The 20,875-nt window shown below is 47.6% G+C and overlaps 15 protein-coding genes across 15 annotated transcripts; 9 read left to right on the forward strand and 6 right to left on the reverse strand.

Moving 5' to 3' along the window:
• Nucleotides 1-83: 83 nt before the first annotated feature.
• HG536_0E03480 (uncharacterized protein) lies at nt 84-542 on the forward strand (the record flags this gene model as incomplete). Its single annotated transcript, XM_037284215.1, has 1 exon — nt 84-542. The coding sequence occupies one exon, from the start codon at nt 84-86 to the stop codon at nt 540-542; it is 459 nt and encodes a 152-aa protein (XP_037140111.1).
• A 40-nt stretch (nt 543-582) lies between these two features.
• Nucleotides 583-1,500, reverse strand: RRP45 (exosome non-catalytic core subunit RRP45; the record flags this gene model as incomplete). Its single annotated transcript, XM_037284216.1, has 1 exon — nt 583-1,500. The coding sequence occupies one exon, from the start codon at nt 1,498-1,500 to the stop codon at nt 583-585; it is 918 nt and encodes a 305-aa protein (XP_037140112.1).
• A 150-nt stretch (nt 1,501-1,650) lies between these two features.
• Nucleotides 1,651-2,703, reverse strand: RNH202 (Rnh202p; the record flags this gene model as incomplete). The annotated part of the gene is made up of 1 exon (XM_037284217.1): nt 1,651-2,703. One exon carries the CDS (start codon nt 2,701-2,703, stop codon nt 1,651-1,653), a length of 1,053 nt encoding a protein of 350 aa, XP_037140113.1.
• A 466-nt stretch (nt 2,704-3,169) lies between these two features.
• On the forward strand, nt 3,170-4,840 carry DDE1 (Dde1p; the record flags this gene model as incomplete). The annotated part of the gene is made up of 1 exon (XM_037284218.1): nt 3,170-4,840. The coding sequence occupies one exon, from the start codon at nt 3,170-3,172 to the stop codon at nt 4,838-4,840; it is 1,671 nt and encodes a 556-aa protein (XP_037140114.1).
• Nucleotides 4,841-4,906: 66 nt separating this feature from the next.
• INM1 (inositol monophosphate 1-phosphatase INM1) lies at nt 4,907-5,800 on the reverse strand (the record flags this gene model as incomplete). Its single annotated transcript, XM_037284219.1, has 1 exon — nt 4,907-5,800. One exon carries the CDS (start codon nt 5,798-5,800, stop codon nt 4,907-4,909), a length of 894 nt encoding a protein of 297 aa, XP_037140115.1.
• A 211-nt stretch (nt 5,801-6,011) lies between these two features.
• AAP1 (arginine/alanine aminopeptidase) lies at nt 6,012-8,603 on the reverse strand (the record flags this gene model as incomplete). The annotated part of the gene is made up of 1 exon (XM_037284220.1): nt 6,012-8,603. One exon carries the CDS (start codon nt 8,601-8,603, stop codon nt 6,012-6,014), a length of 2,592 nt encoding a protein of 863 aa, XP_037140116.1.
• Nucleotides 8,604-9,513: 910 nt separating this feature from the next.
• On the forward strand, nt 9,514-10,230 carry FSH1 (putative serine hydrolase; the record flags this gene model as incomplete). The annotated part of the gene is made up of 1 exon (XM_037284221.1): nt 9,514-10,230. One exon carries the CDS (start codon nt 9,514-9,516, stop codon nt 10,228-10,230), a length of 717 nt encoding a protein of 238 aa, XP_037140117.1.
• Nucleotides 10,231-10,424: 194 nt separating this feature from the next.
• On the forward strand, nt 10,425-11,975 carry SMF2 (divalent metal ion transporter SMF2; the record flags this gene model as incomplete). Its single annotated transcript, XM_037284222.1, has 1 exon — nt 10,425-11,975. One exon carries the CDS (start codon nt 10,425-10,427, stop codon nt 11,973-11,975), a length of 1,551 nt encoding a protein of 516 aa, XP_037140118.1.
• A 74-nt stretch (nt 11,976-12,049) lies between these two features.
• RCN1 (Rcn1p) lies at nt 12,050-12,643 on the forward strand (the record flags this gene model as incomplete). The annotated part of the gene is made up of 1 exon (XM_037284223.1): nt 12,050-12,643. The coding sequence occupies one exon, from the start codon at nt 12,050-12,052 to the stop codon at nt 12,641-12,643; it is 594 nt and encodes a 197-aa protein (XP_037140119.1).
• Nucleotides 12,644-12,852: 209 nt separating this feature from the next.
• COX6 (cytochrome c oxidase subunit VI) lies at nt 12,853-13,320 on the forward strand (the record flags this gene model as incomplete). Its single annotated transcript, XM_037284224.1, has 1 exon — nt 12,853-13,320. The coding sequence occupies one exon, from the start codon at nt 12,853-12,855 to the stop codon at nt 13,318-13,320; it is 468 nt and encodes a 155-aa protein (XP_037140120.1).
• A 91-nt stretch (nt 13,321-13,411) lies between these two features.
• ELF1 (Elf1p) lies at nt 13,412-13,855 on the reverse strand (the record flags this gene model as incomplete). The annotated part of the gene is made up of 1 exon (XM_037284225.1): nt 13,412-13,855. The coding sequence occupies one exon, from the start codon at nt 13,853-13,855 to the stop codon at nt 13,412-13,414; it is 444 nt and encodes a 147-aa protein (XP_037140121.1).
• A 228-nt stretch (nt 13,856-14,083) lies between these two features.
• On the forward strand, nt 14,084-15,238 carry CIC1 (Cic1p; the record flags this gene model as incomplete). The annotated part of the gene is made up of 1 exon (XM_037284226.1): nt 14,084-15,238. The coding sequence occupies one exon, from the start codon at nt 14,084-14,086 to the stop codon at nt 15,236-15,238; it is 1,155 nt and encodes a 384-aa protein (XP_037140122.1).
• Nucleotides 15,239-15,444: 206 nt separating this feature from the next.
• Nucleotides 15,445-16,584, forward strand: HG536_0E03600 (transcription activator GCR1-like domain-containing protein; the record flags this gene model as incomplete). The annotated part of the gene is made up of 1 exon (XM_037284227.1): nt 15,445-16,584. The coding sequence occupies one exon, from the start codon at nt 15,445-15,447 to the stop codon at nt 16,582-16,584; it is 1,140 nt and encodes a 379-aa protein (XP_037140123.1).
• A 69-nt stretch (nt 16,585-16,653) lies between these two features.
• ERC1 (Erc1p) lies at nt 16,654-18,453 on the reverse strand (the record flags this gene model as incomplete). The annotated part of the gene is made up of 1 exon (XM_037284228.1): nt 16,654-18,453. One exon carries the CDS (start codon nt 18,451-18,453, stop codon nt 16,654-16,656), a length of 1,800 nt encoding a protein of 599 aa, XP_037140124.1.
• Nucleotides 18,454-18,711: 258 nt separating this feature from the next.
• Nucleotides 18,712-20,745, forward strand: RRM3 (DNA helicase; the record flags this gene model as incomplete). Its single annotated transcript, XM_037284229.1, has 1 exon — nt 18,712-20,745. The coding sequence occupies one exon, from the start codon at nt 18,712-18,714 to the stop codon at nt 20,743-20,745; it is 2,034 nt and encodes a 677-aa protein (XP_037140125.1).
• Nucleotides 20,746-20,875: the final 130 nt, after the last annotated feature.

Here is a 20,875-nt window from a genome sequence, read left to right on the forward strand (position 1 = left end):
ACGCTTCAAAAATTGAGAACTAAGCAAGGCATAGACGTACACGTAAACCTAATGGACGCCAAATAATAGCAGAATTTACTCTTATGGTTTCAGATAATTACCCACTGGTACATCAAACCAAATCGAGCGAACTTTCTGCTAATATGCAATCTTTGCAGTGGTCAATACTATCAAAAGCTATAGAGTTCTTCTGCTTCTGGTTTATCGTTATAATTATCGTATATGGTTTCGCTACTGCAGTGCTATTGTATTCGCGAAATGAAGAAGCCATTCGGCGAATTAAAGAATCAATGGACAGTGGAAGTAATGCTGTTAATAGTTCGAATCAGCATACTTTATGCGACGGAGAATTATATCCAACCATTCGTCTATCGGGAGGTCATGAATGCCATTATCTGATGAAAGTCGACCATAATAGCTTGACGGCTCAGCAAACAGAACTGCGTCCAGCCAAAATAGCATACGCAGTCGAAGAGCAGCTTTCTATGCGGCCTGGAAAGCGCAGCGACATTGTGGAAGACGCCCCGGACATCTCAAATTGAGGCCTCGGAAGGTCTTTCCGCGGTGGCAGCTGAATCAGTTTCAAGTTTCACGGGCATTTTCTGCGCTCAGCATTTTGGCGAATTTATTTCTCCGTTCATCATCCTTCTTAACCGCCTCCAGAATTTGATCGGTGAGACGCTCCGTGATTGCGTATGCTTTGTGACAGTTCTCCATAAGCGACAAGGCATCCATTGGTAATCCACCAGCCTTAGATACCTGAACGACTTCTCTGTTTTTGTTCAGTGTCACAGTCAAAACACCGTCTCGCAAAAGTTCTTCCTTTAATGTTGCATCTATGATGGCTATTTCTGCATTCGACTCACCTTTGATGTTCTCTTCCGTATCCTGAGGGTTAAAGAAAGAAAACGTTACGCAGATCGGAATATGCAATATACCCAGTGGAACTGGTTCTCTTTCGTCAAACGGGTGTACAGTAACCTTGTCGCCCAAAACAGATATGTCAGGTTTCCTGAAATGCAACAGGGCTGTCATCACCGCTAGGCAGGATGCATCTATGAACCCACCATCGCAGTCCAGAAAGTGAACATCGGCCCGCACGGCCCAACACTTGCTCCCAGCAACAATGCAGAGCCCTTCGACGTCCAAAGCTCCAGATCTTCTAACTGCTTTCTCAATAATCCTCGCACAAAGTACCTCATCTTCACCGGTATTGTTGCCATTTTCGAACTGAGGTCCCGCCATGGGCGAATTCTCCGTTGAAATCAGAAACAGGCCTTCCAACGGTCTATCTTCATAAGGTTGTGTGATCTGGCAACTGATTCGGCACTGAACTATCGTATTACCCATCTTAACAGTCGCATCGCCGTACTCTTTACCAAAAGAGATCTCAACGTCGCGAAATTCTTCGAACGCGCGTCCATCAAGACGACAATTCTGTCTTAAAGCCTCCAGAGTAAACTTGGCTTCTGAGGTAGAGACTTCAATATCTTTAGCCATGGCTCCGGGATTCAATTGCCCTCTTTTGATGCGTATTCATTCAACATCTTGCTCATCTAAACCTGATGCACATTTTAATGGTCTTTCACTGTCGACTCGTATAGAATGACCAGTATACCGATTCTTCGAAGAACATCATTCTTCAACGTCTTATGGGTTGGCCGAGGGATTAGCTCGCTTGGCTGGCTTGAAGAATCCGTCTATACTGCCCTTTTGCTTTCTCACAACCACTGATTTTTTCGTAACTTTTTTCACAACCGATGTCTTGGTCTTTCCAGTTGGCAGGCCCACTGTCATCGCGGCCTTGACCAGCAGTTCCTTTTCCTCGACTGATTGTTTCACTGATCTCTTGTAAGTTTCGTACCTGTCGCATGAATTCTTTATGTCTGCGATGTGCTCTGCACCTGCAGCTGGGCTGAACCTCTTCAGACGAAAGTATGTGTGTTTTGGGATCAGTGACACAAGCAAATCGGCAGCCAGCGTCACCTTGGCACACTCTAGAATGTCAGCCGGGAGGTCGGCGGAGATGTTGAGGCTTTTTGGCAGGTTTTGCGCCAGTCTGGTCACCTTATTCGCAAGGTACTCGATGATTTTGCCCTCTGTCAGTTTGTAGAAAGTGCTACCTGCTTCCTCGGTGGGCTCTGCGACCTTCCGAAGCGCCATTTCTAGACTCTCCAAGGAGACATTCGCCCACTGGCTGTCGTGGTTGTCCACAAGGTGATCGTGGTAGTCTCTGACGGTTAAACAGTTCATCCGACCGCGGGCAACTGCAGATTCCGCCTCGGAGTCTTGCTCGTATTCCTTTTCGTCCTGGCTTGTGCTGTCTCCGTAGTAATACCCGATTAAGCAGTACGACAGATCGAATCTGGTGGCGAAGTGGATATCTCCTGCCTCCATCACACGGCCATCCTTCCTGTCTGCTTCGTTGGTCAGAAAAGTGGACTTTAAGGGTTCCTGGTTCGCGGTGTAGTGATATTTCTCGGCAGCTAGATCCGATTGAGTGTTGAACGAGGAGCCTTTGCTGAACTGGTGCCTTCTCAACTCGTAGATCTCTCCCGCCTTTGGTTCTATGAGAGTGACGCGTTTCTTCGAGGCGTTATTCGATGAATGGGGCAGGGAAAACAGGGAATGTGGCCCTTGCTGAGATGCCATTGAAGCAGGCAATATCATCAGCATATCCTTGGCACCTTCACAGATCGTCATTCCGGCTTTTTACCTTCACTGCTTGTCTTAAAGTCTACTAGGAAAACACGTCAATTGGATCTTTTACGCGTACCGATGAGGGCTTCCTATAAGAGGAAGACTCAAGAAGGACGATTTAGCTTTATTGGCCCGTTAGTCGTTGATTCCATTCATATCAGCATCTGTTGGATCAAAAGATGCTGCTTCTTCTGGCGAGAGAGACCCCCAACTCATTGCATAACTGAATATAAGTGCCAGGCAGGCTGAAAGATGGTATAAAGAGGTCTCAGACTCCATAATAACAAGGCAATGCGCTCACTGGAATACGAGAATCGACTTGGTGATCATCAAGAAGCCTTCCTTTGGCGTTGCTCGACGCTATAAAGGCCTTCAGCTCGTATAGAAAAAGAGTGCTTCCAAGTGAAGCTTGCCAGACAAGAGACACAACCTTGGACCAAGGAAGTACGCTGGAAGTCTAAAATCAGGCATGGATTGGTTGCTTTGGATCAAGGTACTGGTAACCGTCGCTCTGGTGGTCTTTGGAGCCAATTGGCTCTTTGGAGTGCTGTATTTGAATGCAAACAGAGATTTCACCTCTGTGGCGCTTAGCCAGCAATCTAACGTGGGTAGTGTGCGAAAAGAGAATGAGACAGCTCATTATAGGAACTTTTTGGTCCCCTTGGGTTTCCCATTGATTACTGGGTTGAGCTTGTCTCTGAAATACAAGATCAGGAATGGCAATTTTGGTGATGTATGGAAAGCTGTTATGGAAGTCTCGAACAGGAACTTCGTGCAATTTACAAATGACGAGAGGCGTTACTCTTTGGACGCCATAAATGGCATGGCTTTGCATATCTTGAAGACGCAATTTCCTGAGGACACAAAGAAAATTGGGATCGTGGTTCCTCCCTCGTCTTTGCAAGGGTTCGTTATCGCACTTGCGTCGATGATGGGCTCTATAAAAACCTCATGCCAGCCAAATTTCTTGAGTTCGGTACCTCGTACCAGGGATGACGATTTGGATGTCCTGGTCATCGAATCCTGGAGTGCATACCGAATGTTAAATGGGAGTGATCGGTGGTATAAACTCGTTGTAGTGCTTGAAAGTGGGCCTCTACATGATATGCCAAGTAATGCAAAGACATGGGAACAGCTTGTAGAGGATTACAAAGAAATTACTGTGTTTGATTACGTTCCACCGGAGGATAATTCGGATGACACTAAATTATGGGCCTATACAACATCTGCTTGGAATGCCACGACAAGCTTCACGCAAGGTTGCCTAGTGAGTGGGATAGCTTCGTTCGTCCAAAACTTTCCAACAGGTCATGAGCTGTCGAATAAGGACCATTTGACTGTGGTTTCGCGCCTAGGGGACTCAAGTTCGGCTATTCATCTATGGCATAAGGCATTTGCAGTGTTACTGCATGGTGGGTCGCTATCGTTCCTGAGCGAGGCGCTCGCATTATCTGATCTGAGGGATACCTCTCTTTTATTTATCGAGTCCAAAGATCTGATGAGAATCTTGCAACAAATAAAGGTTAGCTCTAGCTCAATTATAAAGAGAGTTGGATTTGCATGGGCTACTACTTTATTAAGTGAGGGTGTCTTCAGTAAGTTGGGCCAATACTCGTCACCATCAGTAAACAACTTGCGATGCGTGTTCTTAGCCGAATTTGTACGAGATGCACAGCTGGTATCCTCCTTTCCAAGGGCTATGCCAAAGTTTAAACCAGGGGCTTCTAAGCAATTGTTCACATCAGAAATGCTAAATTTCGCTAGAGCTCACTTGGGTGCCAGAGTTGTGGTGGAGCTTTATTGCCCATCCATTATTATGAGCCCTCTTTGCCAAACAAACTTTTACGATTATAGAGTTTTGCCTGCTTCAGTGACCTCAAAGTTCTTCTGTTACGGCCCTCTGGCAACCAACTTGGAAGGTAAAATGGTTAGAATAGAACAAAATTCTGAGTTCGATATAACCAAAAGGCAGGGCTTGTTGTGCGTCCGTGGATTTGCCATCGGAAAACCTGTTGAAGCAGATCGACTGAAGAACGCCATGCATCTTTCCGAAGAAATTGGTGGCGGCGAAGGTTGGATGCCTTTGGCTGGTCTATATGGCATTTGGGGACATGACGGATGCCTTTACATCTATAAATAACCGTTGTCTGTTCATCTATCATTATCTATACATCTGTGGCTCTAAAGAACGTTCAAAGTGGCGAACTCAGTCGTATTTCAACTGACCCTTCACATTTGACCAAAAGTCCTCGATATATTTTCTTTGATCCTTCCCGCTGGGATCGTTAGTACCTCTAACCACAAGGTAAGTACGATTATCAACACTAATGGACCATTCGGAGGGATTAGCACCAACAATTTTCCCTCCCATCTCCTTGACGATGCACCATCCCGCACAAACGTCCCATGAATAACAGCCTCCATCCCAATAACTGTCCAGGTTTCCGAGGGCTATGTAAACCATTGTCATAGCAGAGGATCCCAGGTTCCTAAATCCATGGACAAACCCGCCATCGCAGGCGAGTAAACTTTGAAAAGTTGCCATTTTAGTCTCAAAGTTGCTGCCCTCTCTTGCCGAACCTGGCTGCAGGGCTACAACTGATTTATTAAGAGCTAGTGGACCCATTGATTTAATCTTACTTTCATGATCAAAAAGCTTGCCGTTCAATCTAATTCCATTCCCTTTCGAAGCTGAGACCAGCAAGTTCAAGTGAGGATTGTAAATCACGCCTACCACAGGTTCTTTGTTGACAGTCAGGCCAAGGGAGGTACAACTGAATGGAAAATCGTGAACAAAATTGGTGGTTCCGTCAATTGGATCGACAATGAATGTAGGCTCATCCGATATGACAGTTTCGCCTTTCACATAACTCTCTTCACCGATAAACTTGAAATCGGGGTATTCCTTCTTCAAAGTTTCCCATATCAAGGATTCCACTTGCTTATCTATGGCAGTCACAATATCGACTGCTCTTGCTCCTGTCTTGAGATCATATTCCTGCTGAGTGCCTGACTTCGATTTGATTATAGGTCCAACCCTCGTTACAGCTAATTCGCTTAAAAAGTTTTCTATCGAAAAGAGGTCCAAGGTCATATTCATTGAGATCTCACCTTGACCTTGAGCTTTTAGGCTGATGGTTATGTTTTTATGGTTCTCGACGTCTCTTCTAGAGTACCTAATATATTGTATTTAGCATCAAGATATTGGAAAATTAACAGAGAATGATCATTCCCAAGAGCTTTTATCACTTAGAAAACAGAAACTTACGAATCATTGCCACATTATTTCTTATATAAGAAAGCTAGTTCGATCATTTGTAGTACCCGTTGTCTTTCAAATACTTATTGACCACTTCACGGTCTCTAGTGACCCATTGGGCTTTGGAGGTGATGGTGTCCAAGGATTGAGCCAAACTCTGATCGAATCCCTTGGTCGATCTACCGCTGAAGAACTTCTCGATGTCTTTGATGGCTTCAGAAGAGGTGAAACCCGAAGTAGCAACGACAACAACGGATCCTAGCATAGAGAGACCGGGTGGCAGCCTTTTGACTAACTCGTCCCAATTAGCCTGAGTCCATTTCCATAGAGCTTCAATACCCTCCTTGTGACCCCTCATACCTTGCATTGGGATGTAAATATCCTGGTTTAGAACGGTACCGTCAAGCAAGTACGACAATGTTCTTTGCAAAAGTTCTGGGTTCTTGAATCTACCCAAAGTTCTCAAAGCGGCCAGTTTTTCGTCGTTTGAAACTGGATTCTTGTAGATATCCAAAATCTTCTCGTACTCTTCAACACCACCAGCTCTAGCAACCGTGTTGAACACGGTAGGCTTGATCAAAGCTGGAATGGCCTTCTTGTCACCAGCAGTGTATTTGGCGAACATATCCAGAGCCGCCTTTTCAACTTTCTCATCCTTGGCGCCAGCAGCGGCACCAAACATGGTCACCTTCAAACGTTGAGTAGCGAAGGAATCGGAAGAGTCAAAGATCCAGCCTAGGGAATGGGTCTTCTCGCCAACCAGTTCCCTAGTGAAAGCATCAAGCGCATCCTTAACTTCTTGGGGTTCGAAAATCCATGTAGACTTTAGGGAAGAAATGCTGTTGATGATTTGGTCCCAAACGACGAAAGAATTCTCCTTGTTCCATTGAGCGATCAAGTTCAGGAAGTTGGTTGTTGAGGTGTAACCAGAGGCTGACAGGGCCTTCGCATCAGCGACCAAACCAGTACGGTCTTCAACGGTCAGCAAATCTGCTTGCTTTCCCAACTTGGTCCATCTGTCGTCAGAGTAGGAAGTGATGTAAATGCCGGCTTGTGCTCCGTTCGCCTTGAAGAAGCTTGGATCTTTGAGTTCCACTGTCTTGCTTCTTTCACTTAGGACAAGTGAATTGTCAACGCCATCCTTAGTTGCTAAGGCCAGGAACACAGGATACAAAGTTTCGTCTTCTTCCTTCTTAACATCACCAGTAGATAAGTAACGGTTTTGAGTGAAGGTAATCTTGTTTCCATCTTCCTTTACGGAGATGACTGGGAACCCGACTTTCTTGGTCCAGATGTCCATCACTTTACGAACGTCCTTACCAGAAGCCTCTGACAGCGAATCCCAAAGGTCTTCTGTCTTTGCATTACCGTACTTGAACTTACTCAAGTATTGGGACACACCTTTCACAAAGACGTCCTCACCTAACCATTTCGAAATCATTCTTAGCAGAGAAGCACCCTTGGAGTACGAAATGGCGTCGAAAATTTGGTTGATTTCATCAGCTCTCTTGACTGGCACCTCGATTGGGTGAGAGGATCTCAAAGAATCCAAAGCCAAGGCATGCTGCAAAGTATCTGTGACGTATTGCTCCCAAACTTTCCATTCCGGTTGGAAAGCGTTACACGAGTACCACGACATCCAAGTAGCAAAGCCCTCATTTAGCCATAAACCTTCCCACCAGTCCATGGTAACCAAGTTACCGAACCATTGGTGAGCGAGCTCGTGTTGCACCACCTCTGCGACTCTTTGAATACGATCCAAGGTGGAGTTTTCCTTGTCCAACAGCAGGTCGACCACCCTGTAAGTGACCAACCCCCAGTTTTCCATAGCGCCTGCGGAAAACTCATGCACGGCGACATTGTCCATCTTTGGTAGAGGATACTGGATTCCGAATGACTTCTCAAAGAAGTCTAAGGTCTTGGCGGTCAGATCAGCCGCGTACTGGCCGTGCTTCTCGTTACCAGGGGTAGCATACACTCTCACTGGTATACGGAAATCGTTGTTCTCGACATACTTCAACTCAGCCACGATGAACGCCACCAAATAGGAAGACATCTTTGGAGTCGTGTTGAACCTGGTCAATTTCTTGTTTCCTTCGATGATTTCCTCAGACTTGACGTCCATGTTTGAAAGATGGGTTAGAGACGCATCCGAAACCAAGCTGATATCGTACGTGGCTTTCAAATTCGGTTCGTCAAAGCAGGGAAATGCTCTCCGAGCATCGGTAGGCTCCATTTGAGTCGTTGCCATGTACTTTGTCTCGCCCGTAGCTTTGTCTTCGTACTTGGCTCTGTAAAAGCCTGCCATATTATCGTTCAGAACACCGGTGAAATCAATCTCCAACACGGCCCTATCGCTTTCAGACAACACCTCGTCGGCAAACTTGAATGTACTCACCTGGGAGTCCTTATCGTAGGATATTTCCGTCGCATCATGACACCCAATCTTGGCAGAATGAATGTCGATGTCAATGCTATTCAGCTGAACAGTGTTGACCTTCCGGTCGTTCACCTTCAACTCAATCTTGACAGCTCCATCAAACTTGAACGTTTCAAAGTTTGGCTCTACCCTCAAATCGTAGTGTAAGGGGGTTACGTTCGTTGGAAGAACCTCACGCTTGGCGGTTGCAGCAGCACTAGACATTGTGAATGCGGTTAGTATGAAGACCAAGCTAACGAGTCACAAACGGTTTATCCCGCTAAAGGACCAGTCGCGAATGTTAAAGACCATTAGGAGCTCCTTTCGCCACCTTTATTTCGCCTACTCTCGAGATGCGGGTAATAGCGCCTTTATATACCATAATGAACACTCAAATCGTCCAGATTCAGCCCGCCCAAGCAGCTTGGCCACGGTATCCAGCGCCAGGAGCGCTGGGATCAGCATCTGTACTGATCCGGCTGTGGTTGTTAGCTTTTTGTGCGAAGCACTTCCTCGTCTTGAACAGTTGCGAACTAGTTTTTTGTGACAGTTGGTAGACAGTAGATACTTACCTCTTGGATTTCACCAGCTTCTGGCACTTGTGGCAGGATTCCTTAAAGAAAGATCTGTGCCCTCGGTTACTTGGCCAACAAGATCTCGACACTTGGTTCAGGACAACCGTGGGCACGAAGCCCGTTCTCGACGGAGCGGGCCTCGAGACCAGTCGAGCAAGCGTCCTCGCGAACATTGAGATAGATTGGTGGCTCTTTACGTGCTATCTTGCGTCTCTGTTTTCTGTTGTCGAAGTACCGTCCATATAACGATCTTCGCTCATCGCGACCGCAGGAAGAGATACTGGAAAATGGACGGATCAAGACGAAAAAGGACCTATATGAGAGCCTAAATCTTGTATTATCTCCCGATTGGGGGTCAATTGAGCCGACAGGCGGGCAATCAGTAGTCAATTGGCAAGATTCTGGAGTTTTACGGCGATTATGAGTCTTATTCCTCGAGTAGCTTCTTTTTCTTCTTGGCACAGTGAAAAATTTGGCATTCTGCCAAGCTTATATATAGAGGCTGTAGTTGAAGGGTGGTTGACCGGTATTGCAACGCAAACGGTAGCTCTTGGACCAAAATGACCGTCACAAACCCCAGACTGTTGTTCTTGCACGGTTTCTTGCAAAACGCCAAGGTATTCTCGGAAAAGTCTTCTGGTATTAGGAAGCTGTTGAAGAAATCGAATGTCGAGTGTGATTATATCGATGGTCCGGTCGAGTTGGAGAGGGAGGATTTGCCCTTTGAGCTTGACGACGAGAAGTGGCAAGCATGTTTGGACACTCAGGTTAACAAAGCGTGGTTCTACCACAGCGACGTCTCCTCGGAGTTGAACTTGGATGCTGCTATCAAGTACGTCGCCGACTACATCAAGGACAACGGGCCCTACGACGGAATCGTCGGTTTTTCGCAAGGTGCCGCAGTGGCCGCTATTGTCACGAACCGCATCAGGGAATTGGTACCAAAACATCCGGACTTCAAGCTCAGCCTGCTGATCGCAAGCTACTCGTTTACTGAGCCTGATCCAGCCCACGAAGGTCTATTGAGAATCGCTGAAAAGTTCCAAAACGACTTCAAGCCCCGGAGCCACAGCAGGACTCGCATGTTGTTCATCTACGGTTCTGCCGACCAGGCCGTGCCAGCCACACGGGCTCAGTATCTCGCGAACCTCTACAAGAAGGCGCTGGGGCCGGAACAGGTCAAGGAGTTCGAGCACCAGGGTGGCCACATGGTGCCAAACAAGAAAGATATCATAAGACCAGTGGTGGACGAAATCAACGAGGCGCTTGCAGCCTAGTCGATTCAGCGTTCTTAGAGATTTATAGACCTCTTATATAGACATATCTTTACCGCTTCATCTCTGGGCATCTTTTATGCTGGTTGGGCCTGACACTGCGCAGAAAGCGAAGCACAGTGCCTTTCTTGAAATATCGGTTCGACAAGAATAATCAGCAAACAGAGCCAATTGAGTCCGGTCTAAGGCGTTTATTGATGGGAAATTCGTTGTATCAGCCGTTGCAGGAAAGAGCAGATGATGATCTACAGGCGGAGGAGCCCGGATCCAAATCTCCGAATAGAAATCTGGCCATTTTACGAATGTTGAAGAAATACGCCCAATTCATAGGGCCTGGGTTGATGGTGTCTGTCTCGTATATGGATCCTGGTAATTACAGTACTGCAGTGGCAGCGGGTTCTGCTCATCGCTACAAGTTACTGTTTTCTGTGCTGGTATCCAACTTCATGGCAGCGTTTTGGCAATGTCTGTGTGCCAGACTGGGAGCTGTCACCGGGTTGGATTTGGCTCAGAATTGCAGGAAGCATCTGCCACACGGGCTCAATGTGGCGCTGTATATCCTTGCGGAGACTGCCATCATAGCGACCGATTTGGCCGAAGTGATCGGAACGGCAATCTCCCTGAATATTCTCTTTGGCCTGCCGCTGGCGCTCGGGGTGGTTCTTACCGTTGGGGACGTCCTGATTGTGCTTATGGCGTACAGAACCAACGGATCTCTGAAGCTCGTAAGGTGTTTTGAGATGTTTGTCGCTGCGCTAGTCGCAGCTACGGTCGTTTGCTTCACCATCGAGCTCTTCTACGCCGATTTGGGGAGCGCCAGAGAGGTGTTCAGCGGTTTTTTACCCAGTAGGGCAGCCATCGAGGGAGACGGACTGTACTTGAGTTTGGCTATCCTGGGTGCCACGGTTATGCCGCATTCGTTGTTCCTGGGATCTGGCGTGGTGCAACCACGTCTGAGAGATTTCGACATGAAGAATGGCTACTACGTCCCGGATGAAGATGACATCGATAACAATCATGAAAACTACAGGCCGTCCATCGCGGCAATCGAGTCCACTCTCAGCTACACGATGGCAGAACTACTAATTTCTCTCTTCACAGTGGCCTTGTTCGTCAATTGCGCCATCCTAATCGTTTCCGGCGCCACCCTCTACGGGGCCACTGACACTACAGGCTCCGGCGAGGCAGACTTGTTCTCCATCTACAACCTGCTGTCTCAGTCGCTGTCCAAGACCGCGGGCACCATCTTCGTCCTGGCTCTGCTGTTCTCAGGCCAAAGCGCGGGGATAGTATGCACCCTGAGCGGGCAGATGGTCAGCGAAGGGTTTCTAAACTGGACGATCTCGCCAAGTATCAGAAGAAGTGCCACAAGAGCCGTGGCTATCACGCCATGCTTAATTCTCGTACTGGTTGCCGGAAGAAACGGGCTCAGTGGCGCACTGAACGCCTCCCAAGTGGTTCTCTCGCTCCTACTACCTTTCGTTTCGGCCCCGCTACTCTACTTCACCAGCAGCAGCAAGATCATGAGTGCCAGGATAACGCCGGACAACGACAATTACGAGCTGCAAGATCTGAGCGAGGCAGAGCCCCAGAGGCCAGCTGAACACGAGCAAGAAGTCGTCCGCTACAAAGACATGAGCAACGGCATTGTCACAAAGGTCCTTGCCCTCCTCACATGGCTTGTCATCTCAGGCCTTAACTTCTACATGTTGATCAGCTTTTCCAGCGGCCAGGACGTCCATCTATAAGCACCGCGCGCTATCGCATAACAGAGAAAGAGCTTGAAATTTCACCAGGAACAGAGCAAAGCCCTGCACAAAGCATGGCAGGCGTCACCAACACAATTATCGTAACGTCAAATGCAGACAATGTGCTCGACAAGACTGAGCCGTTGAAGCGGTGGCTCTCCGACAAGGTGCTCACCAACATACCCATAACCTCGCGCAATCCCGTCGAGATGGTCGTGCTGAGAGACTTCCAAAGAGTGATGATCATAAGCCCGACAAGAGAGGCCTCACAAGAGATACTGCGGGCGTTGCAGAACGGCGGGACGCCGTTCTGCCTCGCCTACGCCTACTCGCAGACAGACACCTGCGACCGCGACTCGCCAGATTACCTGACGGTCCCCAAGAGTGAAAAAATGTTCCTGATATCCCCGCCGAGCTCGCCTCCGCCTGAGTTCGACTACGCGCGCTGCGAGCAGCCCCCGCCGCCGTCCCACGTCCAAGGGCTGCCCCACGCCGAAGGCAGCGAGTTTCTCACTTTGCTCGACAACAAGATCGCCAGCATCGCGCTGCAACTATGCGACACAGAACAACCGCCCGGTCCCCGGACAAGCTCGTACCGCCGCACAGCACGCCCGCCACAGTCCTCGCGACCTCCTGGTGGCCCCAGCGACCTCAGACCGCCGCTCTAGCTGGCATTAGCGGTCGATATATACAGTATTTTATAGGATGTCATGCGCCACGAACCAATTAAATAGTGTTGAAAGACGTTAGTAGTCGCTTCTATCGGGAAAAAGCCAGGTTGAAGGCATCAAGTAACGGTTGGTCGAGTACTTCTTAGCGGATCAAGAGCTTAGTTGGCAGATTTGAAGCGTTCATCAAGAATTGGCATCGTAGGCTAATGATTTCCAGAGTTGTGTTTAAGAGTTTGAGTCGTTCGGTGGTCTCGAGGAGCGCATTGACTTCCAGCGTTGCACGTCCCTGTGTCCAGCCATTGAGATTGACATCGTTTGGTCAAATTAGAAAATATTCGTCTGAGCATGATGAGGAGACTTTTGAAGAGTTCACGGCCAGATTCGAGAAGGAGTTCGAGGAGGCATACGACCTTTTCGAAGTGCAAAGAGTGTTGAACAACTGTTTCTCGTACGATTTGGTTCCAGCACCTGTGGTCATCGAGAAGGCTTTGAGAGCCGCAAGAAGAGTCAACGATCTGCCCACCGCGATCAGAGTTTTCGAAGCCTTGAGATATAAGGTCGAGAACGACGGACAGTACAACGCGTACTTGGACGAATTGAGCGATGTGAGAAAGGAGTTGGGTATCCCACTCAAGGAGGAGCTGTTCAAGCCATCTGCTGACGCCTCTCACTAAGGGAATAGGGCAAACCCAGATTTCCGTCCCCAGGTCATGATTTATCGTTGCAATATTATATATTATTTAAAGAACTCACCAGATAACGTACTCACTCGTCGTCGTCGTCGTCTTCGTCGCTATCTACCACTGCTCTTGCAGTTCGTCTCGCACCGCTGGAGTCCTCGTCGTCGAGCTCTTCCTCATCGCTATCTACCACGGTCGCCCGCTTCCTGGCCTCCGCATCCGAGTCGCTCTCGTAATCGCTGGCACTGTCGTCGTCTGCATCTTCACTCTCGCTCCCGCGTCCGCTGTTGACCTCCTCGACGGCGTCGAACCAGTCGCTGTACACATCCACGGCCTGCGAGAGCCCGTTGATCCGCGTTTGGAAACTTTGCCCGCATATTTTGCATTGCAGCGACCCGATACTGTTCTTCTTGTCCAGCGTACACGATACCGACTTGTCATGATTGCAGAAAAGACAATTGAACATCGTGTCCAGCTTCAGAACCACTTTTTTTGCTGGAGTTCTTGTCGACTTCTTCCTTTTACCCATTGCTGATATCTGCTAACCTACCTACAGACCACTAACCGTCTTATCGTGGGTTCCAGACTGCTACTCTTGAAGGTCTGATGGTTCCAGCTCATAGCTTTGTCAGTGCGATCGCTCTATACGTAACAAATTTTTCAACTATAATTTGAAGATCTCATCTCATCTCATCTCATCTCTGGTATTTAAAGCTCATCAGAAGCAATTGAAGCCTTTGACGCTGATTCTGGTAGTATGGGCAAGAAGTCTCGCTCCAATTCGAAGAAATCGACACCGGTAGCCAGCCCGGCAGGCACTCCGGCGGGCACTCCAACCAAGAAATTGAAAGCCAAGCAAAAGACCAAGAGTCTGTTGAAGAAAGCGGTGCCATCCTTGACTTCGGTGCCTCGGGAGAGGATTCTGAACTCTGTCCAACAATTACGCAAGTTTCAGGATGCTAGCAAGAATTCGGACTCCCGGAATCTGCTAGACGACAGCGAGGAACTGAATGAATCGATACAATTGATTGTGGTTAACAACACGTCGTTCAGTGGGTCTGAGAAGAACTTTAAGTTGAAGCTGATCGACGTGAAACACTCCCTGTACAGGCCTTGGAACGAGGCGAGCGAGACCAGTGTCAAGGATTTCAAAGTCCTGCTGATCCTGAAGGACTCGGATGTGAGCAAAGTCTCTGTGGATGACTTCGTTCTTTCCGGGGACGAGAGGGACGTGCCTGTGGAGTTGATTTGCGGCAGGGATTTGAAGACCAAATACAAGGCTTACGAAGCAAGAAGGGCATTTATCTCTGAATTTTCTCTGATTCTGGCGGATGACAACGTTGTGACCACGTTGCCCAAGCTACTTGGGGGCAAGGCGTACAGCAAGCTAGAGACGACGCCCATCGGTGTCAGAGCCTACGCAAACAAGCAATTTTCGAAAAAGACCCTGATCAACAGCTTCCTCAAGGTTTACTCCAGCAGACTGCCAGTCAAGATTCCCAGAGGCACAACGGCCAACGTGCACCTCGGGAAGTTGCAGTGGTTCAAAGACGAGGAGTTGGTCGACAACATCGAACAAGTCCTAAAGACGTTTCTCGACGGCTACAAGATCAGGTCTGTCTTCGTGAAGTGCAACGACTCTCCTGTGCTGCCTCTCTACTATAACCAAAAGGTGCTGGAAGAGATTTCTGCCACGAAAGACGTGGCAGCAAATGGCGCTGCAGAAAAGCAGCTGGTAGAGATTGGTGGTGTGCCGGTCGAGCTGTCAACTTTCGATAAGGCGCTGTTGGAGATCGCAAACCCTGATGAAGTACAAGACATTTTCGCCAAGAACATCAACGCTGCAAAGAGGAAAAAGTCTCCAGAGGAGGAAGAACCAGAGAGCAACGTGGTCAAGAAGGCCAAGAACTGAGTCGCTACCATTGCTTGGTTATATTTTGTATATTATTTAGCATTGAATCCATCTCCACCGCTCCCTAGGCTGTCAACTAACCCATCACTGCTCCCCCTAGGTCAGCCAGGTTGAATTGCATGCTTCTATGCTAATCCAGCGGTCGTCTTATCAACGTAAATCAATGCGAATGAGTTTCAGTCATTTTTGAGTCAGCCGCACGTAAGATGACTCAAGTCGCTGCGTCTAAAATTGAATCATGTCTGCCCATCAGAACGAAGGGAACCATAAGAAGAGGCCTAGTAAAAATGCTTATGAACTTGGATGACATTATGAAGTCTTTCAAGAGCAGGGTGGATCGGCTGGCTCAAGATTGGGAAGCTATCAACTCATCACCGACTCATTTAGGGGCAAATGAGGACGAGTTGAAACTTTTCAAAATGAAATTGGATATGGTTCAGGAGCAGAATGCAGCAATCATGATCGATCTAGATTATATCAAGAAAATATTAGCTCTCGATGAGTATAGTCCCAGTAATCCTTTTACACTTTTGAGTACTAACTCGGATAATTTGCATATACCCACGACGCCCGCTACGGAGCTGCAAAGACCACCGAGTACGCCACAGAGCGAGCCAACTCCACGCCGGCATCGCAATTTTGCTTCGACAAGATCCTCATTCTTTGCTCATAATCAGCTGGCGGGCTTGCCGACTCAGCACCCAGGCCCGAATGTCAATGCGATTGATGATCTATCTATCGCTACGAACTTGGAGGGCGAACTGAGAGCCTTCAGGAAACCGCTGGTAATGCCAACGACGGCAGTCAATGTTCCTTTGGAATCTCAGATCTCGGAAGAGCTAGTGCAAAATGTTGAAATGACGATCCCTACCTATGAGGATCTACACCCGCAAGATGAGAGTGTCAGCCCCAGGGATACCAGTCAACAGATCATAACGGGGAAATTCCATAACTCGATCGTTAAGGATGGAGCCATGGCGAATTTGGGCGCACCAGAATCACATGAAGCGGAGCACTATGACTTAAAGGTCATCGACAATCCAAGCTCTGTGGCAGAGGTTTACCATGAATATACCACAAGCTTGAAGGCTCAAATTGAGGAATTCGAGAGATTATTTGGAAAGGGCCAATTAAGCAAGCTGCCCAAGATAAGGACCTATCAAAGAAGGAGAGCACTGGTGACCGAGATTGACAAATATGCTACCACCTACGACAAAAGCACTCACGAAGCAATTGAATTCTTTGAAAAAGTGAGGAAGAGCAAGAAGAGAACCGTACCGGGACTCTACAACAACTTGGGCAAGATATTGAAAGAATTAGAAAGATCGGAGTTTAATAACGATTAGGTAAGTAGAAGGGCAATTGTTTTATATACGACCAAAAAAAGACCATGTTCGAAGCTACGTCTGTAGCTGCTATACTCTCGCTGTCTCCGTGTTACGACTTCTGGCAGCTCGTATGATTTCGAGCCAATCGCAGTGGAAAACAGCAAAGCCTTGACACACACTCATCATGATCAAAGCGCAAGTGATACCTAGCCACAATCCGCTCACATTCATATTAAAGCGAAATGTTAATAAGTAAGCCATTGGAAGGCCAATACAATAGAAGGCAATCATATTGATGTAGCCACCAATCTTTTGTCTACCCTGGCCTCGGAGACAACCAGCGGTGGATGCATTGAAGGCATCGAATAACTGCATGAATGCAAGCACTGGCAAAGCTGAGATGACCAAATCAACGACGTCGGGTTCAGTTGAGAACATTTTAGCGATTTGAGTCCTGAAGTTGAAAATTAACAACATATTGAAGGATGAACAGGCAAATGATAGAAGTAACGAAACTTTACAAGTGATAATGCAACTTTTGTACAATGAAGCTCCAATGAAATTGGCCACGCGGGTACTGGTAGACACTGAAATTGAGAACGGAACCTGATACGCTAGAGACGCTACCGTTGAGACGATTGACTGAGCGCCCAAAGAAGTGGAGCCCAAATGCGATGCAAACACAGTTAAGATTTCAAAACCCAAAAATTCAGTTTCCACCATCAAAATGCCTGGAAGTGCCAAGCTGAGCATTTTCTTCCAGTTTTTGAAGACTTGATTGGGTTTGATCAACCCATTCCAACATTTCAATGGTCTAATATCTTGCTTTGTGAAGATGGTATAAAGAAACAAGCCGAAAGCCATCAGCCAATAGTTAATTGCAACGGAAAGTGGAGCTCCGAGGTAACCAACACCAAACCTTTTGTCCCACACCAAAACGTAGTTCATAATCGCGTTCAAAGGTGCGCAGAAGAAGAGAACAATAGTAGAAGCATGAAATATCCCCTGACATTGCAAAAACCTCTTCCCGCACTCAAATAGGACAAAGCCGGGTACACCAAACGCTGCCACTCGTAGGTATCTTGCTGCCAATTCGCATAGCTGTCTTTCGGGGATCATCCAGGAGAGTATTGTCTCAGACCAGAAAAGCCAGATATACATGATAGGCAAGAATGAAAGCATCGTGATAACCGCGCATCTCTGAATTAGCACACCCACCAAATGATAATTCTTAGCCCCGTATGCCTGCGAACAAAGGGTATCGAGACAGGTACAGAGGCCTTGAATCGCTGCTAAACCTGTTATATTAGCGGTCATAGATCCCAGAGTGACACCACCCAACTCTTCCGTCCCGAGGTGGGAAACTGAGAAGATCGACGCTAGCGATAAAGAGTTTTGTAGAATAAACGTGAAGATCAACGGAAGAGCATTAACCCCCAAAACTTGCACTTCTCTGTTGTAGCTGGTACTAATGGCTTTGCCATTTTCAATCGCTTGTTCCCATGTATCTATAATTTCCGCAGAGTCCTCCACACTATTATACCTTGTACCGTTGCCCGCTGCTTTTCTACTTTCCTTCAAGAGCTTATTGTCAACCAGGAGATCTCTCTCTTCTTCGAGAAGCTGCTGAGCTTCTCTCTGTAATGTTCTCGCATTATTCGCATCCAAAAGCGATTGATATTCACCCTCATTATGTTCATTGTAGTTTCTCAATCCGGATCCATCGTCTTCTTCCCCTTCTTCCTCGCCTTCCTCTCCCAGGACTTCATTTACCTCAGATGCAATATAATCGGCTGGAGTATACAGCCCGGCTTTACCGACACTAGTGGAGTAAACAATAGAGGATCGTCTATCGCCCATAGAGCTATGGGTAAACTGATTAGTCATGACCCCACCAAACTGCAGAATGCCAACTATCTTGTTATATAGAGCACTTTGAAAGCACTTTCGAAGGCCTTGATAGTCCCATAATACAGCATAAATTTGCAAATCTGGAGCTCAAATCTGGTGTCCGGGATCTTCCCGGTCATTGTCGGACAGAATTTCTCTAAGCTTCACGCGATTAAAAGCCGATGAGAAGAATCTAAACAAAGAATAGCGAGATGGCGAAGTGGGTTGAAGCTGTGTGGTGGTCTTCAGATATCAATGCTTGGTGGGGGAAACGATGGCACCAGAGGGAAGCCGGTTCTAAGGCAAAAAACGTTGAACTCCTTCTTTATTGCAGCGAAAAAGACGGAGGCTAGAGTCCCACCATCCGCCGTTGCTACTAATGCTAGTCTGCCTCCAAAAGTGACGAAATCGGATAGTCTTTGCAGCATATCTCGAAAATCAGCTCTGTTTGATTCGCAAGGGTCGTTTGATGAGAGCGATCTTGACTCAGAACTGAAGAAACTGATAAATCCTCCCAAGCTGAACAACCTTAAGAAAGGTCCAGTGCTGAAAAGAGCCCCTCTTCAGAAATCTGAAAGCTTCTTGGGAACAAGCCAGGGCGAGTGGGATGTTGGCTCTCAAATGACGAGCTCTCTCTCTTCGAGCACCTCTTCCTTTTCGAGTGAAGACGGTGGTACAGGGTCGCTGAAAAGGTCCTTGCCTCCACGACCACTCCAAGGGCTCAAATTAAACGCTTCGAAACGAATTAGACCTCTGACACGAAAGTTATCCAATGTCGGCAAGGCTGAGGCGACTATTAGTCTGACTGAAGAACAGCAGACGGTTCTTGATCTTGTCCTGAAGAGGAGAGCGAGCGTTTTCTATACTGGGTGTGCTGGCACTGGAAAGTCCATTATCCTGCGAACTTTAATTGCGAAATTACACGGCTTGTACGGGAAAGAAGCCATCGCTATCACGGCATCGACGGGGCTTGCCGCTGCTACGATTGGCGGCACCACATTGCATAAATGGTCTGGCGTTGGAATAGGCACTGGAACCGGGGACCAGCTTGTCAAGCGGCTCGAGAAGCAGCATAACCAGTTGGCGGTTTGGAGGAATACTAGGGTTCTTATCATTGATGAGGTATCTATGATCGACGGCCACTTGTTGGATAAGCTTGAGCTCGTGGCAAGACGTTTGCGGAAGAATGAAAAACCTTTTGGCGGTATCCAGCTGGTCCTAACTGGAGATTTCTTCCAGCTGCCGCCGGTACAGAAAAGAGACTCTCAGCAGGGCGAGATGGCCGTCTTTTGCTTTGAAAGTGAAATGTGGAAGACATGTATCCACCGAACAATTCTTTTGACAAAGGTCTTCAGACAGCAGGATGACGAGCTGGTCTGCATGCTGAACGCCATCCGGTTCGGCGAAGTCACTCCGCAGCTCACCCAAACCATCAGATACCTAAGCAGAGCAGTCTCGTATCCGGATGGAATTGCTCCAACGGAGCTTTATGCCACGCGGAGAGAGGTTGAAAGTTCAAATGCCAGGCAACTAGCCTCACTACCGGGCGAGGCCTATCGATTCCATGCCGTAGACGCGGCTCCCAAAGAATACGTGACGCTACTGGATTCTTCGCTCATGGTTGAGAAAATAGTCACTCTGAAGGTCGATGCCCAGGTGATGATGCTGAAGAATAAACCTGAATCAGAGTTGTTCAACGGCTCTCTGGGCAAAGTCCTGTTTTTCATCACAGAACGACTGGAGAGAGTCATGAAAGAATTCTACCGTCTAGTCGACGATGACGTGATCCTGGACATGAGAATAGTTAGCCGCGCCATTGGCAATCCGCTAATCATGGAGTCGCTAGATTTCAAGCAAGATCTCAACAGCAGACCAATGTCGAGGCTTCCTGCGCTGGAGACGATGATCAACCATGCTAAAAAAACTTCCTCCAAGGAGCCCGTTTATCCCTATGTTAGGTGGTCCCTAGACAACAATAACAGGTTCCACCACGAATTAATGCTGCCAGAGCGTTTCCCAGTTGATCTACCGGGCGCCAAGACCGGTCTAGAGCGTAACCAACTCCCGTTAATGCTCTGTTGGGCCCTGTCAATTCATAAGGCGCAAGGACAAACGATACAAAGACTGAGGGTCGATTTAAGGAACATATTCGAAGCTGGCCAGGTCTACGTCGCTCTCTCGCGTGCTGTCTCAAAAGACACTCTACAAGTGTTGAACTTCAATCCGAAGAGGATTAGAGCCAATGAAAAGGTCAAAGAATTCTACAGAAACCTCGAAGTGCTATCCTGAATCACAGCTAGAGTTTGCAATGAATGGTTTCAACTTCGATAAGCCATTGCGCCTCTACGTATTTTATGACACCGCGCTCGGTTTGGAAAGTTCGGATCACTCTAAAAATAGTACGATAGCTGTCAGAAAG

The sequence above is a fragment of the Torulaspora globosa genome, chromosome 5 (genome assembly GCF_014133895.1).
Source record: "Torulaspora globosa chromosome 5, complete sequence".
Classification (NCBI taxonomy): Eukaryota; Fungi; Ascomycota; class Saccharomycetes; order Saccharomycetales; family Saccharomycetaceae; genus Torulaspora; species Torulaspora globosa.